At 39.0% G+C, this 18220-nt stretch overlaps 1 protein-coding gene across 1 annotated transcript in view; it reads right to left on the bottom strand.

Moving 5' to 3' along the window:
- The window catches only part of PRDM5 (PR/SET domain 5), a 191851-nt gene that overhangs the window by 36401 nt on the left and 137230 nt on the right, over positions 1-18220 (bottom strand). Inside the window, 1 exon segment of the mRNA XM_081812941.1 lies at positions 10685-10770. Within this exon segment, the coding sequence (XP_081669067.1) occupies positions 10685-10770 (86 nt within the window).

Here is an 18220-nt window from a genome sequence, read left to right as displayed (position 1 = left end):
TCCCACCCCCCACCACTCCAACAACCCTCAGTTTGTTTCCTGAGATTAAGAATGCCTCATATCAGTGAGATCATATGTTCATCTTTCTTGATGGACACAAGGCAGGACTTGTGACATGACAGTTTCTGGCACATAGTGGGCACTATCACAAATATCTGCTAAATGCATATGCTCTTGTCTTCTCATACCTTTTGAGTATGAGAAGGAATGGCTGATTAAGCAAGAATTACACTTCTTATCATAAACAGGCTCCAAACTCACTGAGGGTAGGGATAATGGTCGAATTGTTTATTGCTGTATACTCAGTTTGTCGCACCCTGTAGTCCTTCAACAAATGTTTGCTGAATAAATGAATGAATGAATTCATATATCTTATTTAGCTATAGATTTGTTGGTAAATTAATATAGTTCACTTCTGATATCATTTTACTTCATTCATTCAAAAGTCTGATAACTACTAGAAGACAGGCCCACAGGTACTAAGGAAAAAGAGCTGGAAGATTTCTGTCCACATGGAAGTCAAGGTCTAAACAAGAGAAACATATGAACAAATTATAACAGTAAGTTTGTTAAATTCAAAAACTGAGGTTTGTGCACTTTAAACAGCTTCAGTCAGAAAGTGTCCTAATCAGGAAGAAAGTCCTAAACAGGGGATGTCCCAGCTGTCTATTCATGATCATTACATGTGAGCGGAGACTACCCATAATTGTGTTTCCCAGAGGACCAGCCCTAAAGGCAAGAATTACACACCAGAGGCCCCCAAACAGATAGCATTCCTGATCATAACACTGCCAGGTAACCTGTTTCAGACTCTTTGGTTGTCATTTAACTTTCTCAAACATATCCCAGAGAAAATGTTAGGATGGTGATAAGCCTATTCACTTTAGCCGTCCCAATATCCCACCAATTACAAGGCCAACTATTTAAAGGAAAGCTCTTAATTTAGCTCATTTATATAAATTTCAGTATTACATAAGCAGATTTGCCATCAGACTTTGAATCCAAAGTACTTAAGTAGTATATAAGTATCATGAGAGTCTTAAAGTTCACACATTTCTTGGTTTCTAAAATCCTTTTCAGAGCAGCATATCCCTTTATAAACAATTATTAGTACTATTTTTTAAACCATATTTTAAAAATTATATTTTCCAATTACAAAACATAGTTCCCATTGCTAAATGATGCTGTCATGATCCAACAGCTAACTTATGCTTAGGAACATAATTGTATGTGCTTACTTTAGCACTTTGTCCAGAAATGTCAACCACTTGAAAATGCAGAAGCATATTATACAATTAAAATTGTACTTATTCAGCATTGTGCAATATTTAGCACTTGTTCCAGTTACTGACCCATGCGTAATAAACCATCCCCAAACCTAGTGACATAAAGTAAATAGTTATTTCTCATGGTTTTGTGGACTGGGTTTGTGGACTGAATGTGGACTGACATGGTTTTGAGAGCTGACTATTACAGAGACATCAGTTCTCAGTCTCTCTTATAATTGCAGTCAGTTGGCTATAGCTAAAGTCATTTGAAGGTTCAAATAGGCCAGGTGTCCAAAATGGCTTACTCACATGGCTGGCAGTTCATGTTGGCTGCTGTGTGGAATGCCTATCTGTGACGTCTCCACAGGACTTGTGGTCTTCACAGCATGGTTCCAAGAGACACAGGCAAAAGTTACAAGCTTTCTTAGGATGGAGCCTCTGAGCTCCTAGAATATTAACTCTGCTGCATTCTATTATTGGTCAAGCAAGTCACTCTGGCCAGCCCACATTCAAAGGAAGGGAAGTTAGATTCTACCTGTGGATGTAAAAAGCAGCATGTGCATGCAAGAAGGGAAAAAAGTGATGGCAACCATCTTGAAGACACCATTACCACACCAACACACATTATGTTTCAGGCGAATGGTTCTAGGTTTGTTCGTTTGTTTCCAAAATATCAAGTTAAGTAAAGAAATACTGAATGATAATGTAAGTACCATTAAAAAAACTCTGCATAAAAATCACATATGATGGGGACGCCTGGGTGGCTCAGATGGTTAAGTGTCTGTCTTCGGCTCGGGTCATGATCCCAGGGTTGTGGGATCGAGCCCCATATCGGGCTCCTGGCTCAGCGGGGAACCTGCTTCTCCCTCTCCCTCTGCCTCTCCCCCTGCTCATGCTCTCTCTTTATCTCTGTGTCTCAAATGAATAAATAAAATCTTAAAAAAAAAATCACATATGATGCCTGGGACCAGTTCAATCCCTCACATCAATATAACTCTACCCTTGTAACCCTAAATACAGTAAAGAGAACTTAACTCCACAAAAGACTTTTGTCCATTTTCCTATAGGATAATTTATCTACCCAATAAATTTGTCAAAAGTATGAAATCCAATTTATTTTAAGTTTTCATCTCTTACTATCAAAGCCTACAGAAATTCAGGGAACCAATTATCACATTCTAGAATGCCTGGACCAGAAGTCCTATTTTAAACTGGGAACATCATTTGATGTGCCAGAAAAGTATCCCTAAACCAGGGAACCAAAGGTTTCTTTGCTGGTGATTTTAAGAGAGCTGACTAGCTCATGAGCATAGTTGCACAGAGAATTAAAAAAGGAGGCACTCTGCCAAGTGGGTCGATGACCATCAAAAAGAATTTTCACAGAAAAGAAAAACGGAAAAAGAAAGAGAGAAAATGATGCTGTCAGTCCCTGAAAGGGGAGTTATTTTTCAAATGGTCTGATTTTCCCTTTTACAAAGGAAAGGCAGCTTACTGTGTTAGAATAAGAATGTTCAATTTCATGCAGGTGTATTTTCTGAGCCAAATAAAATACAACAGTATCTCAAAGCCATTTATCTTAAATGATTCATGTGTAAGGCATCTAAAATCCCCCAAGAACTATGTGTGGAAACAAAGATGTATTAATTCCAAAACCAAATTAAAGACGTTTTCAAATAGTGGCAATGAGCCATACCCTTTTGTCCCCACAAGCACAAAAGCTGGTGAAATTTAGAAAAATCCAAAATAAAAACACATTTCAATGTTTTCTCTCAAGTCATAATAAACTTTTAAAAGTTTATTAAATTTGTTTTTAATCTCTTCCTCTTTTCTAGATATAAAAACACTCTAAATCTAAATTTCTAAACCTACTAGCTATTCTTCCTGTCTCTACGTGGAACATCACCATACGCTGAAGTGCCCCTTCCAAGCATCTCAGGTTCACCGGGGACTCCTCCCTAGTCTTCACTACCTACACGCAGTACATGTCTACACCTTTTCAATACTGTATCAAAGGTGTCTCTCATATACGTTCCTACTTTCAAGTCCACTGGCCACCTGGTGTGGGCTCCCTGTCTAGCGCAGCTGGCTGCCTCAGGCCTCCTGACTGGGTCTCCCTGCCTCCAGGACGGCCTCCTTTCATTCACACTTGAGGATATCTTCAGAGAAGCCTTTCTAAAAGAGAGCTAATCATGTCATCCCTCTACTCAAAATAAAACACATCACACAAAACAACACACTTCCAGGATTTATACCAACTCCTCTGTCCTGGTCTGTCACAACTGCAGCCGGACCCCAACATGCATCCTCAGACTTAGTCACAGCGGAGAGGCCACCCTACGGGATCTGGAGCTACTACCTCTCTTTGCCCCAGCGGTTACATCTGCCCAGCATGCCCTCCTCCCTATTCCTCAAAGCTCAACTCAAATACCACCCTCTCTCTAGCGTTTCCTGGAATGAATTCACCCATCCCCTTCCTGATTCAACAGGCTTGCTTCTGCATCTGTCTGTAGGCTTTTTAGGAATGCCTCATAATGTGTTCATGAAGACTGCAAGCCAATTCTTACCCTTAAAAGGCCGCTTTCTGTTCTCAACCAAGGCTACAAAAATCCTCTACAATGTTCCTGTAGCTGCGAAAATTCTTCTTGCCTCTTCTTCTTAGCATCCACTTCTCACTTCTCCTCCAGCATCTTCACCCACAATGAATTAACTATTCTCTTTCCTTCAACATCATGCTTACATTGCATCCACATGGTGCACCATATGGGTGCTCTGGTCAGATATTTTTGTATAGTTTTCAAATTGCTACAATGGCATACCACCCCCATAGCCTCCAGATAAATTCAGCAGGGCCTGATGCCCCAGGACTCTGAGACATACTACTCTGGGCAAGCCTCAGAGACCCAGGGTCTCACTGCATGGTGTCAGAAAAAAAGTGCAAAGTGCACATGTTTGTTTAACCCACCAAAAACCTTAACTACCTGGGGAACAGGGACAGGAAGTTTCATGAAAGAAGATTAACACAATATAAAACAACATAAAAGACTTGCTGTTACTTTGAACCATTGGCAATTACTTGCATCTTCATATTTGTAAGAACTAATCTGGCTCTTCCCACAAACAAGGCTGGAGAGACAGCTGTGATCTTGAAACTTATGTAAGCTAATTGGGTTTCTAAGTGGTGTTCAAAAGGCAGACTCTCTGAAATAACTTTCTAATTGGTCCAGGTGCTTTCCATGTTGAAATTCAAAAGTGATTAAGTAAGATGTGAAGCCTTCTGTAGTAAATAATTACAAAAACAATTCCTTTTGAACCTAATGTTTACAAAATGGATATTTATGAGCATGTGCCCCATTTCAGTGAGAGTGTTTTGGCTCAATGTGTCTAAGACAATAAAAACCTAAGGGTCATAATTTCCAGATGATTTTTGTTCCTAAGTGTAATGTACTAACTTGGGACTTGAGACATTACACATAAAAATATCTATCTCAGATATAATTTAGGGTGCTCAAGAAGACCTTTTAGACAAAAGGACTACAGAGATAAGGAGGGGAGGGTCTGCCAGGGTGCCTGGAGCATCTCCAGGCTTAAAACCCCTGGGAAAATAAATACTGCCTTTTGAGGTTGTTTCATTTAAAAGGCGTGGTTTGAAGCCACAGTGTCCAAACTAAGGAATCCCTCCTACCCACGTGCAAAATAAGTCTTCATCCCCACGAAAAGCTGTCTCCTCCAACACCCAAGCAAAGAAACGAGCCCATGAATGGGAAGGAGAGAAGGTAAATAGGAGAGAACCTAGACAGAGATGAGAAATGGTTCATAATGCATTGCCCTGTGGGAGGCCTGCCAAGCCCTGCCCTGAGGCAGACTGACCTCTCCACATCCTGGGAAACAGAACCCCTTTGTCCAAACCTAACAGAGTGGCCTAAACCACATGGGCCTGTAAATAGGGATGCTTCCCTAACTAAATGGAGGTGTTGACTGGTCATGAAGTGTAAGACTTTCTGCTTCTATCTGCTTTCCAAGCAGAAAATTAATCTAGAGACATTAATTAAGTACAAGAAGTTATCCCAACAAACCTAAATAGCTAAGATAAATTACTGCTTTTAAAATGTGAAAAAAAACCAAAGAACATCCCTTCACACTAAACAGAAAAACAAACAAACAAAAACAAACAAACAAAAAAACCCACTGGATAAGCTACATCATTGTTTTGAACCTAAGATCATGGGATGTTTTGTGAGTCCCCAGACAAGCAGGTGAACTGAATGCCACAGAGATGGAACACAAGAACTGTTTCCTCTTGGTCACAGCACAGAGGATGAGGCAGCTGTCAGCTCAATGGGTGGGAAGAAAACAAGTAAAACTTTAAAGGATTCTTCAAGGTCCATTGTGGGCTATCAGGATGGTTCAGAGTAGAATCGGGGGAACCCAAGCACACTGGAAGTCCACACCATTCACAGCTTCTTTTCCCTTGGCTCCCCAGGTGCTGGTGAGAAAGATGAGGGGCAGGCGGGGAGGACTGGAGAGCCCCATCATGACGCAGGCTATGGGGGCCTGACGAGGTTTCAGGGTGGAACAGGCACACCAGAAGGCACTCGTCTGTGTTCTCGTCCCTGCGTGACCATGAGGTGGTGACTGGCCACCACCAGGGAACAAGCACAAGGCCACAGACCCTCCTGACACAGGAAACAAATGCCTTCAGTCTCAGCCGTGTCTTGTATCTCATCTCTGTCAGGAGGCAAAAGCCATCACCTGCTGGGGGTGAAGCAGGAACCCCGTGCACACCCTGGTCCCAGGTGAAGGGCTCTGCCTCTGGGGAAGAAGAGAAGCTTGCCCACACCCCGCACCCTGCAGAGACTCAAAGGGGAGGCGCTCTCGGACCTGCTTTTGCCCAAGACTCACACTGACGTGTAGAAGAGGTCTGCTGCTGCCAGAAGAGGAGTGACAACCTCACTTATACCCCAAACTCCCCACTGACACAAGGCCAAGTTCAGCCACCTGCCCTTCTAGACCTGTGCTGTGGAATTTTCTGGGATGACAGAGATGTTTTATAACTGTGCTGTCCAATACAAGAGCCACAAGCTGCATGTTCTATGAATCAGCCTTAATTGTAATTAAATTCCAATTACTTGTAATTATAATTAATAATAGCCACATGTACCTTGTGCCTAGGACACTGCCGCTCTAGACCTGAACTAAGGCAGAGGCAGAAGTTGCCCACCACAGGCTCAGAGTAGGAATGCTGAGAAAGTTCCACTTCAGAGACTCAGGTACATAGCACTTGCCTCCCCCTATTGCTCGAACAGGAGAACCAAGAGAACCCTCTGCCCCACTCGCATCTCATGCTGAGTAACCGGGTCTGTTTGGTAGAGGATAATTACTGCAGAAAACCCCTGACCACCCAGACTTCCCAGTAAGAACATGGAAATAGCAGCCCACCACGGGAGAAGCTTAAAGCCTATGGTACCTATAGCAACAACAAAACCCAAAGCTAGTTCAACTATTGACTAGATTGGCTCAACCCCTCACATTAATGGCCTGGCAGAAAAAGGTGTACCTATTTCCAGGTATAAGTAACATTTACCTTGGTATCTACCATTCTTTCACACACGGAATAGGCATTGAATAAAAATTCTGTGTGACACACAAAAAGCAACTCCCCCAAACCCATTATCAACAGACAGAATAGACAACACAAAAAGATCAAAGGATGGCCCAGATGGTGAAACTATCAGACAATTTAAAGTAACTATAATTAATATCTTAATATCTTAAATCCAGTGAAAAGGTGGACAACATGCACGAACAAATGGGTAATCTTAACAGAGACATGGAAGTGATTTTTTAAAAGCCAAATGGAAATATGAGAAGGGAAAAACATGGTATCAAAGATGAACTCCTTCAATAGGCAGACTGGGAACAAAAGAGGAACAATTCAGTGAAACTGAAAATATATGAGTGGAAATTAGAAACACAAACAACAAGAAGAAAAACACTGTGGTTAAAAATCAAAAAGCAACCAAAGCAAAACGAAACCAGAAAAGAACTACCAAGAGCTATGGAACAACATCAAACAATCTAACACATGTACTCGACATCCCTTAAGAAAAAGAAGGAAAGGAAGGAAACAAAGAAATAATTTCTAAAACACAGCTGAGAATTTTCCAAAATATAGCTATTAATAACAAACTGTCAATACAAGCAGGATGGATACAAAGAAAAACACATCTAGCACAACAGTGTTGAAAACCAAAAATAAGGAGAATATATAAATCATTGAAGGAAATGGATAAAAGGAAATTAAGCCTTGGACTTAAGCCGTGGCCTCTCCATAAAAGACCAATGACTGTTTAGCCTTTTAGCAAAATGTAGATTCTAGCAAAATTGTCTCCCACATTTACAGCCCTTACTGGACCACATAAACGATAACCGGAATGAAAGGATTTTGTGTTCCCTCGCCAAGGCATCCATGCGGTAACCATAGAATGCGAATCTGAGGGTGCAGGCATGGCATGGCATTTTGTGTAGACTAACCAAAACTTATCAAAGATGTAACTCGCTGAATAGTATAGTTTTTGTTGTTGTTGTAACAGAATTAAAATGATCTTTGGAGATAGGGCAAAATCGCCCGGAATTAGAATGATCTAAATACTAAACGTAATGTGAATACAAAACTGAAACTGAAATGTGTTATGGTCCAAATGTAATGATATCGTTTTTGTATTTGGTCCTATAAAATCCAAGTAATATTGGGGAAAATATGAATTTGAAGAGATTATTCCTCTAGAACTTTTTTTAAAAGTCTCTTTTGGTTCTTGACATTAATTAGATTGCATTAGCTGATAATTAGCTTTTGGAAAGTTGCACTAATATGCAAAGAATATCTGTATCTATTCAATGCTTAGGAAATATAATTTCAAAACTAAAGCTGTCTATGATAAAATACAAATAATGCATGAAAAAGGATTAGAGTTTGAGGCAAAACCTGAGAGGCTTAGATTTACTTACCCTGTTCCTCTTGAGTACTCCACTAATTGTATGGGATTCTGTCTAAAATCCTGGGTGCTTCTAGTTGAGACCCTGTCGGATGCTCCCTTAATCAAAGGCTGGGATTTGTTTTCTTTTCCTGCAGTTAGTGCTCGAGAGCTGCTAAAAGGTACCACCTGCACCTGGATACCTCAAGCCAGTTCCAGGATCCTCAAGTCAAGGCTCAAGTATTCAAATGAACATGAGACTTTTAAATTTGGGGTCGTTACTGCAGTTTGTTTAGTTTAAAAATATACAAGAAAGTACATCAGCTGGTAGAGTCAAAATATTCAAGTAAATAAAAGGCAGATGTATGTACTAGGTAAGGGGGTCGGCTCTGCAGCCGATCTGCTTTGGTTCCCATCTCATTTCTGCTCCTTACTGGCTTGGGCCTCAGTTTCTCATTTTTTAAAAAAGGGATCATAATAATATCTACCTTATAGGGGCCTAAAAGAATTTTTAAATTCATTAACAAGTTGTTATGAGATCTAAATTCTGTAAGGCTTCTCAAATGAATAAATGTGAAGGCCCAGACCTGGCATGGGATTAGTGGTCTTTATAACTATTTGTATCGGTCTCATTAATAAACTTTATATTAAAACAAAGTAAAAAACTAATCGAATTGGAAATATCACTTTCTTAAGGGGACCCAGAAGGTATTTTTTTTCCTGCAGTGATTTTCTTCTGTGGTATAATCATGTCTATCATCCGTAATCAAGTGCAATAATATGGTTATGTACCCATCATGCCCAGATTTTGGTTAACATCAGTAGTTTCACTGAGAGGAACCAGGGTTCCTTGTATGCTGGCAGCTTTAAAACACATTATTAACATCACTATGAAGACTGCACACATACGATAACTTCTTAGGCTGAACTAAAACTAACTTAAATCTCTTTAATAATGCTCATGGTGAAATAAATATTTAAGTCATATCATTATAGGCAGTCATTTGTCTAATCCTTTATTGTTTATGAAGTAATTTTATACTCAGTAAGTACACCAATTACTAATATTCATATAATATAAATATGATGTTATAAACCAGAAGGGAACTGCTATGGATTTGCTTTAATGAGTAGAGAAGCTGCCTCTGTCCTCCACCAGAAAGACAAGAAGAGTGATTTTCTTAACAGGACCTCTGAGGGTATCTTTTATGGCCTACAGAACTGAAGTGGAAGGCTAGAATATTATTATACTGGAAAGGATATTATTATTATGTGTTTTCTCTAAAGTTTGTATTTTATAGCTAAGGTAAAAAAGTGAAATCCAGGAAAGGCCGAAATTAGAATTGCTCTTAGGGGATTAAGCAGGTCTCTTCAAAGCTGGAAAAACACGTCATTTATGTACAGACCATAAGCACCTTTAAAAGGCCAGACTGAAAAGGATCTGTGTGAGAGATAATACAGTGGAAAGACAGGTAAAGCAAATTCAAGAACTATTTAAAACATCAAATTTCCAAGTGGAAAGTTCATATAAAGTATCTAATTGTGCCCTAAACAGAATAGTGGGTTAAGAAACGTAGCTGGATGGAGGGTGAGCTGCTCACGGGTTTTTATATAGCAGGTGAGGCAGATGCTTGAGTTTGGGAAAGCTGTATGTAACAGAATGACAAGAGTGCAGTGACAGGTGTTGACAAGCTAAAAAACACAGGGCACCCTTGGAAAAGAATGGAAGGCAGTACCAGGCAGCACCCTGTGGAGCAGTGAGTTGTCCTTTCCTGTTTTCTGTCCCTTCCAATAACTTACATTATTTTCAACATCTTTCTTGCAAATGTATTTGCTCATGTGTATTAATTAGTGTTCACATGCTTACAGACACGCCTCTCTTCAAGAATGTTCCTATCACTGGCAAATGCTCTGCAAGGCATCATCTTTTATACTTTTTTTTTTTAAAGATTTATTTATTTTATTTGAGAGAGCGAGAATGAAAGAGAGAGAGAGAGTACATGAGAGGGGGGAGGGTCAGAGGGAGAAGCAGACTCCTCGCCGAGCAGGGAGCCCGATGCGGGACTCGATCCAGGGACTCCAGGATCATGACCTGAGCCGAAGGCAGTCGCTTAACCAACTGAGCCACCCAGGCGCTCCCATCTTTTATACTTTTTAGTCCTAAAATGTTGTGATCTATTTATTTGGCAGTTTGCCATTGATAATTCTTACTACTCCTGAGCACTTATTCCTAATTCAAAGAATGGGGATCCTTTTGGAATTTGGACTTTTGTTTCTTTCATTGTTTTGTCTTTCTTTTAATTAGTCCCCAAATGTCCATCCTAAATATGAACATATAATTTTAGATACATCACTTTTACTTTCTCATGCCAAGTTAAATATCTTTTCAAAAAAAACTAAGTATAGTTTTATAATAAATATTAATGAGACAGAATATAATCTTACCCTGGTGTGAGTACGAATATGCATCTTCAGTCCATCATTTTTACTGAATCCTTTTTCACAGTAAGGGCATTGATAGGGACGCTCACCTGCAAAGGAAGTCTCCAGGTCAGAAAAAAGTAAACTAGCAAAGCAAGCACTGCCATCACTCCCCCAACTCATATCCTAATCACCAGGTATGCTCTTTGCACAGCCAAAAAGAGGCTCCCTGCACAGCTGGGATGACACACCATGGGCGCTGCAGGGCAATGGGCTGTGCCTTCCCCTCCTGCGGAGAGGGACTGAGCCGCGGAGAGGGACTGAGCCCAGAGCACTTCCAGCATTTCAACATTGGCCAGCAGCAGGCTTCTTGCATATTCCTTTTATTTTTATTTTTTTAAAAGATTTTATTTATTTGAGAGTGAGCGAGTGAGAGAGGGCACACGAGCAGGGGCAGAGGGAGAGGCAGAGGGAGAAGCAGACTCCCCTGCTAAGCAGGGAGCCTGACATGGGGCTTGATCCCAGGACCCTGGGATCATGACCTGCCGAAGGCAGACCCTTAACCGACTGAGCTACCCAGGTGCCCCAGCATATTCCTTTTACTACTTGAGCCCAAATTAAATCTTCTGATTTTAAGAATCCCTTAAAAGGACTTTATATTAATCCATTCATTCTGTCACTGTACTACTCATTATAGGGGTCTTTAATTGATTTATTGATTGTTTTAACAAGGAAAGACTTCATATTCTGTCTCAGTTGGGGTGATGAGTTTCAAAAGAATTTCACACATTGGTACAGGTTAAACAGAACCACTGGTAGTTTAATAATTGATCCATACTTGCTGCTATACCTGCGTATCTTGCATCTAGAGGTTATTATTTAGAAAAGAGCAAGCCATTTAAAAAAAAAAAACTTACAAGTAAACGTACACATCACATTAAAAAAAAAATTCTACTGTGAAATGACAAAAATGTGACAAAATTTAGTCTCCAGGAGGAATCTGAAGCTGCCCTCTAGTCAAAGCCTAATTATGTAGAAAGAACAGTAACTCAAAATCACTATTTCTTCTTTATTGTCTCATTTAACAATGCACTTACATGGGAGGATGCTAGACCCTACAATCAAAGATGGATACAGTATAATGTTTGCCTTCTGCAAATGTAAAACGTCCTATCTGTCTTTCCTTTCCCTCAGGGACAGGGCTTTTCACAAGCAGCACAAGTTAGTCCTTTACTCCCTCGTGTCCCATTTGATTCTCATTCTCCTTCAATCCGGGTATCACTCGCATTATTCCAGCAAACTCCCCTATCAGGTCAACAATGAAGTCCTTGTTGCTCCAATGGTCACTTGGCATCACAGTCTTCCTTGACCTCTCCCTAGTCATGAGATGACAGCGACATTCTTGAGGGGCCTTGCTCTATGAACTGAGTGTTTTCAGCAGTAACATCACAGGGGAGCGAATATAGCAGAGCCCCCAGCACAGCCGCATTTTCCCAGCCTCTCCCTGAGAAGGAGCACCCAGGACTCTCCCCTTGAAGTGGGCACTGTAAAATGATGACAATCCAGAATGGAAATAAATAAATAATAAAGTAACAATGGCAGTACAAACAGAAACAGGACTCTTTAAAGAACTATCTAGACTTGCCAACTTCTTCTGTGAGATAAAAATCAACCTTTGTACTAGATAAGTGGACCTGGAATTTTTGGCCTTATTATAATTATGACCCTATGGGTGTCTTTATTGTCAGAAGACTAAAGGTGTAGAGTCCAATTTATCTAAAAAACTATGAAAGTATAATCTTATTTTAACACTAAGTTGATAATATATATTTATCTTAATTGCAGATCTCTCTGTTGAGACCTGGTCTTGAGATAGCCATATGTCAACCAGGTATCTTCATTTGGATAGCCCATGAACAAGTCAAATACAGCATTCTGAATTCATGTCTTCAACTTCTGATCCTGGGTATCCTGTTTATTCTGTCCTGATTAGTTATACCACACTCACCCAGTTACCAAATAAGAAACTTAGCCCTCCAACGTACTTCCTTTTACTCACTCCCCCCTGCATCTAGGCTCTAAGTCATACTGATTATTTCTAGAATTCTCCTTGATGATGATGACAAAAATGAAAATAATATTAATAGCAATAGCAGTAGCAACAGCATCGGCAGTAGAAGGAGTAGTAGCAACAACTATCATTTACTGAGTTCTTGACCATCTAACCTTTCCCATGCATACCCCCCTTGCAAAAAAAGAACTGAAGAATACAGCAAAACGCTAATCTGATGGTGGTAACACCTGCATCATAGAATTCCAGATAATTTTTTATTTCCTTCTTCATAAAGTATGAAAAGCAAAGTAAACTTTTAGATTTTCAATATTTATCTTACTTTAGTGATAGATAATGCTAAAATGTTTATTAACAAGCCAATCAAAAATCAAATCTAGATTACAAATAAAGCATGACAAAAATAGTAAAGTGGTTTACACTTACAAAAAGTCATTTCAACAATTTTCTAGCAAGCCTAAAATAATTTAATATTCATGGCTATTCTCTTTGTATAGCTTTAAGTGTTTTCTTGCTCTCCAAATACCAATAGACTAGCCAGGAAACAAAAATCAAAGACTCGCAGTCATCAGGTAAATTATATGTTAATTAAGCCTAATATAATATACCAGGTTATTATTTTCTTTCATAATAGCTAAATTGATTAAGCAAGGAAAGAGATATAGTTAAGGAATTTTAGAGAATGCAGCATAACAAATTCATTCCCTACCTTACCTAGTGTCATATTATAGAAATTTTCTCTATAGACATGAAAATGTTAACTTTTCTCTTATTAGAAGCATAGATTTTTCTCCTTTTTTTAGAATCTGATTGTCCTGAATTTGAATAATACTTGTCCTCTTTCTAGTTATAACTCTGGGGAAGTTATTCAACCTCACTGAACCTCTGAAAAATGGGATAAATTGTATCTATCTCATAGGGACAGTGACCATATATTCAGGTTTGCCTAAGGCAGTCTCAGTTTATGCTGGTTATCCCAGAACAATGATTAACAGTACTCCCTTCACTTTCACCTGTTTCCCAACTAGGACAATAAAAATACCCAGTTAACTATTAGGTTTGAACTGTGCCCCCCACCTCTAATTCATATGATGAAGTCCTAACCCCCCCACTCCAGTACCTCAAAATATGTCCTTGGAAATGTTCTTTGAGTAGTGTGGATCCCTAATCTAATCTGACTGGTATCCTTATAGGAAGATGGTCATACGAAGACAGAGACACACAGGGAGAACCCCATGCAAAGAGCACAGAGATGCTGCCACAAGGCAAAGAACTACCAGAAGCCAGGACCTAAAACAGATTCTTCCCTAGTGCCTTCAGAGGGGATGTGACCCTGCTGACACCTTGATCTCAGACTTCTAGCCTTCAGAACTGTGAGACAACAAATCACTGTTTAAGCTACTCAGTTTGTGGTACTTTGTTACAGCAGTCCTAGCAAACTAATACAGTCACCTGACTCACAGTGTTGGCAATTATTATTTTCAATGATGTCTCTCTCTCTGCTGCCCATGAGGCTGATGTAAACTGCCCAGAAGAGAAACTGGTATCTCTAGAGGACTGAATTGCTGCCCCATCCCTACTCCAACACTGAAATCCAGTGATACTGAGCTGGTATGTTTGGGAAACTTGAGTAAGTCTAACTCTACTTATTCATTCTACTCTCCCAGACTATAACTCCAGTTTTAAAGAATGTCACTGGGTAAATGGCTTTGATAAACAAAATTCATTTGAAATCTAGAGTATGTGGTTTGCAAATCAGCCCAGACTGTACATTAAATTGCTACCTTCTCTACCTGTTTGGTTGGAGCATCTTTGCAGGAATCCTGCCCTTAAGACTCTGAGGACAAAGCCATTTGCGGTCCCACATAATCTGAAGCTGAAGGTTCCCTGTGTAAGTCAGCATGCTAATAACTATTAAAGTCATTTGTCTAATTTTCATACTAAAGGAAGCTGTTATTCTTAGTTTTTTCACATTATGCATATGGCATCTTCCTTCATTATTTCAAATTATTGTGATAAATATGTCTCTAGGAAATACATTTGTCTACACATAAAATTATTCTGGAGCAAACAGGAACCAATCTTCAATTTGAGTTAACCCTGAGAATATAAATCTTTCTTTCTTACTTGAACAATGCCAGTACATAGGTTCTGATGTACAATATGAAGCAAATCCAAGGACCTACCATTTTTTTAGATTTCATTTATGTATTTATTTGAGAGAGTGTGTGAGCTGGGGGAGGGGCAGAGGGAGAGGGAAAAGCAGGCTCTCTGCTGAGCAAGGAGCCCTACATGGGGGCTCGATCTCAGGACCCTAAGATCATGACCTGAGCTGAAACAAAGAGTCAGACGTTTAACTGACTGAGCCACCCAGGTGCCCCAAGAACTACTATTTTTTTTAATATCTCTGATAGATTTAAACATTGTCATCATTTTGCTCAGGCTAATTAAAATGTTCAAATTTTAACTAACCTGAATATTAATTAATCTAGTAATTAGCTAAAAAATAGCTAAAAACCAATCTAAATGTAAATAATAATAGCTGAAACATATAGAACCTCTGTTCTGTTCAGAATGCCTAACGTATATTAACAATTTCAATTCTTGCAACCTTATGATCTAGGTATTCTATCCCTAGTTACAAATGAGGAAAGTAAGCCACTGAAAGGATAAGTACTTTGCTCAGGATGACACCGCTATTAAGTAGTGGAATCAGAATTTTAACCCTTAACTCTTATGCCATTACATAAATTAATAATACGGCTAGTATTTTGTGTAAATTAGGTTAACCTTTCTAAAGTTTTTGACAAAAACTCGGCTTCTTGCAATAGCAGTTAACATTAACCAGATCTTTCTGGCTGGTAAATTCAAGCATTCTTTTACTTATCAAAGCTCTTCAGGAAAAAGTAGGGGGCAGGTTAGGAATGTGTGTTATGCCTCAAAGCAGGTCCCAAGTGAATGCAAATACTAACATAATATAAAGCTGTGCATTGAGAACTATATATAGGTAACCACCTTCAAAATTTAGAAGGTAAATACAATACTGGGAAATATCTATGAGATTTAACTACCAATAGTCAAATTTAATGACCACAGTAACTCAAATAATATTGACATGTACATAATGGCAAAATATTTTTCACTTAACTAAGGAAAATAGATGAGTTCTTTGAAATGCTTCTTTCTTTAAATTATGTTCTGACACTAAGCATTAAAATCCACTTGTGTTTTCTTCAAACATATCAAGGAACAAACAGAAACATTGATGGCAATTGTAGAGGTTGATTTTAAGTTGATTTCCAAAGGTACCACAAAGTGGATACTCCATAAAGCTACTTTAGTCATGCATTAAATATTTTTTGAGCACATACCCTCTTCTCATTACTGTCCTGGGCTTTGGAATGCAGTTGCAAAAAGATTCACAAAGTCACTGCCTTTCAATTTTGCTAGTGTAATGAGAAAGACAAGGAAAAGTAGAGAAAGACCCCAAGATAGTTTCAGATACTGATAAACTACATGAAGAAAATAAAACAAGGAGATAGGTTAAGGAAGATCTCTGTGGGAGTGAGCCAAAGGACTGAGCTAAAGTTGTTATGAAAGGCAGAAGAAGCGAATGAATGCCAATGCCAATCCTTGATGCCAATTTCACATGATTGAGGCACACTTTTTAATTCTTCATATTTGAATTAGAATTATTTAAGCTTACTGGGCTTGAAATAAGTGCCTCTAAATTCTCACTGCTGGCATACCTGAGATGGAAGTAGCTTAAAAGTATTTGAAATGTGTGGGGAGGAGTGTGGAGGATGCTCAGAAAAGAGCTCCAAAAAATTGGAGATGGCCTTCTAGATGCAGCTAGTGGTAACGAGAGGGGACATCTGGATGCCACAGGGAACACCTTACAGAGTCTAGCCTGGCCCTCAAAAAAGTTGCCTTGAGTCTTTGCAGAAGAAAATGCACTACAACAATAACCATCCACTGGCAAATATGGCTAAAAACAATTGGAAGAAATCAGATACTAGTTTAATTATGCCATTAGAATGACAATTTATTGATGTCACCATTGTTTTATGCAATATAATTTTAATTCAAGACATCAGAAAGAACTCTAACCCTCATCAAAGGATTAACATATTAATATTAAAACAGAATCTTAAAATGGGTGAAGGGAGTGCATGTTGGCATGCATCTCCATGATAAAAGGATCCTAAAGCCACAGTTATCACTGACTATCCATCTATTGCTCCAAACTAACTCAACATCTAACAACTTGACACAAATCTTTTCTTAAGATCTGTGTTTATGTAATAAGAAATTAACAAAACAAAATCTTGTAAACCTTGATATTCTTAAATTAGCCCCTGGATTTAAGAAATAAACTTGGCCACTCTATAAAAGGAATCAGAGATAAAATTTTATTTCAAGCTACTAAACACATTGACTGCAACAAATTTAGCAATAATGACCATGATCAACCTTGAAAATTAAAAAGTGTTAAAATGACAAATGGTTAAAATGATAAATTTTATGTTCTGTATATTTTACCACAATTTAAAAAGAGATGTGAGGGTTGCTGGAGTGGTGGAGAGTGGGAGGGATGGGGTGGCTGGGTGATGAACATTGGGGAGGGTATGTGCTATGGTGAGCGCTGTGAATTGTGTAAGACTGATGAATCACAGAGCTGTACCTCTGAAACAAATAATACATTATATGTTTAAAAAAAAAAGAAGATAGTAGGATGGGAAAAATGAAGGGGGGGAAATCGGAGGGCGAGACGAACCATGAGAGACTGTGGACTCTGAGAAACAAACTGAGGGTTCTAGAGGGGAGGGGAGTGGGGGGATGGGTTAGCCTGGTGATGGGTATTAAAGCGGGCACACATTGAATGGAGCATTGGGGGTTATACGCAAACAATGAATCATGGAACACCACATCAAAAACTAATGATGTAATGTATTGTGATTAACATAACATAATAAAATAAAATTAAAAAAACAACAAGAGATGTGTAATGCCAATGAGCCCTATGCTTTGAAAGATTTTAATGAAGCAGAAAAACTTAATATATAATGTATACATTTTAAGAGATTTTGACTAAAATAAAAATAGATTATTTTCAGAAAACAGTTTAATAATTTTAACTTTTGTCAGCATATTTTTAAAACCTATGAGATTTCAGGGTGCCTAGGTGGCTCAGTCGTTAAGCATCTGCCTTCGGCTCAGGTCATGATCCCAGGGTCCTGGGTTCAAGCCCCACATCAGGCTCCCTGCTCCGCGGGAAGCCTGCTTCTCCCTCTTCCACTCCCCCTGCTTGTGTTCCCTCTCTCACTGTGTCTCTCTGTCAAATAAATAAATAAAATCTTTAAAAAAAAAACAAAAACGTATGAGATTCAGAGAGCTCTCATAATTTTCTAAAAAGATGAAAAGATGTATACACACAGAAAATGTAATTTAAGATGGAATAAAATTAAACTCCCACTTTCAGTGACTCC

This window comes from Leptonychotes weddellii, chromosome 2, assembly GCF_054177405.1.
Source record: "Leptonychotes weddellii isolate Sample4059 chromosome 2, ASM5417740v2, whole genome shotgun sequence".
Classification (NCBI taxonomy): Eukaryota; Metazoa; Chordata; class Mammalia; order Carnivora; family Phocidae; genus Leptonychotes; species Leptonychotes weddellii.
The sequence above is the reverse complement of the archived record's forward strand: the minus strand, read 5'-3'. Positions and strand labels throughout refer to the sequence as shown.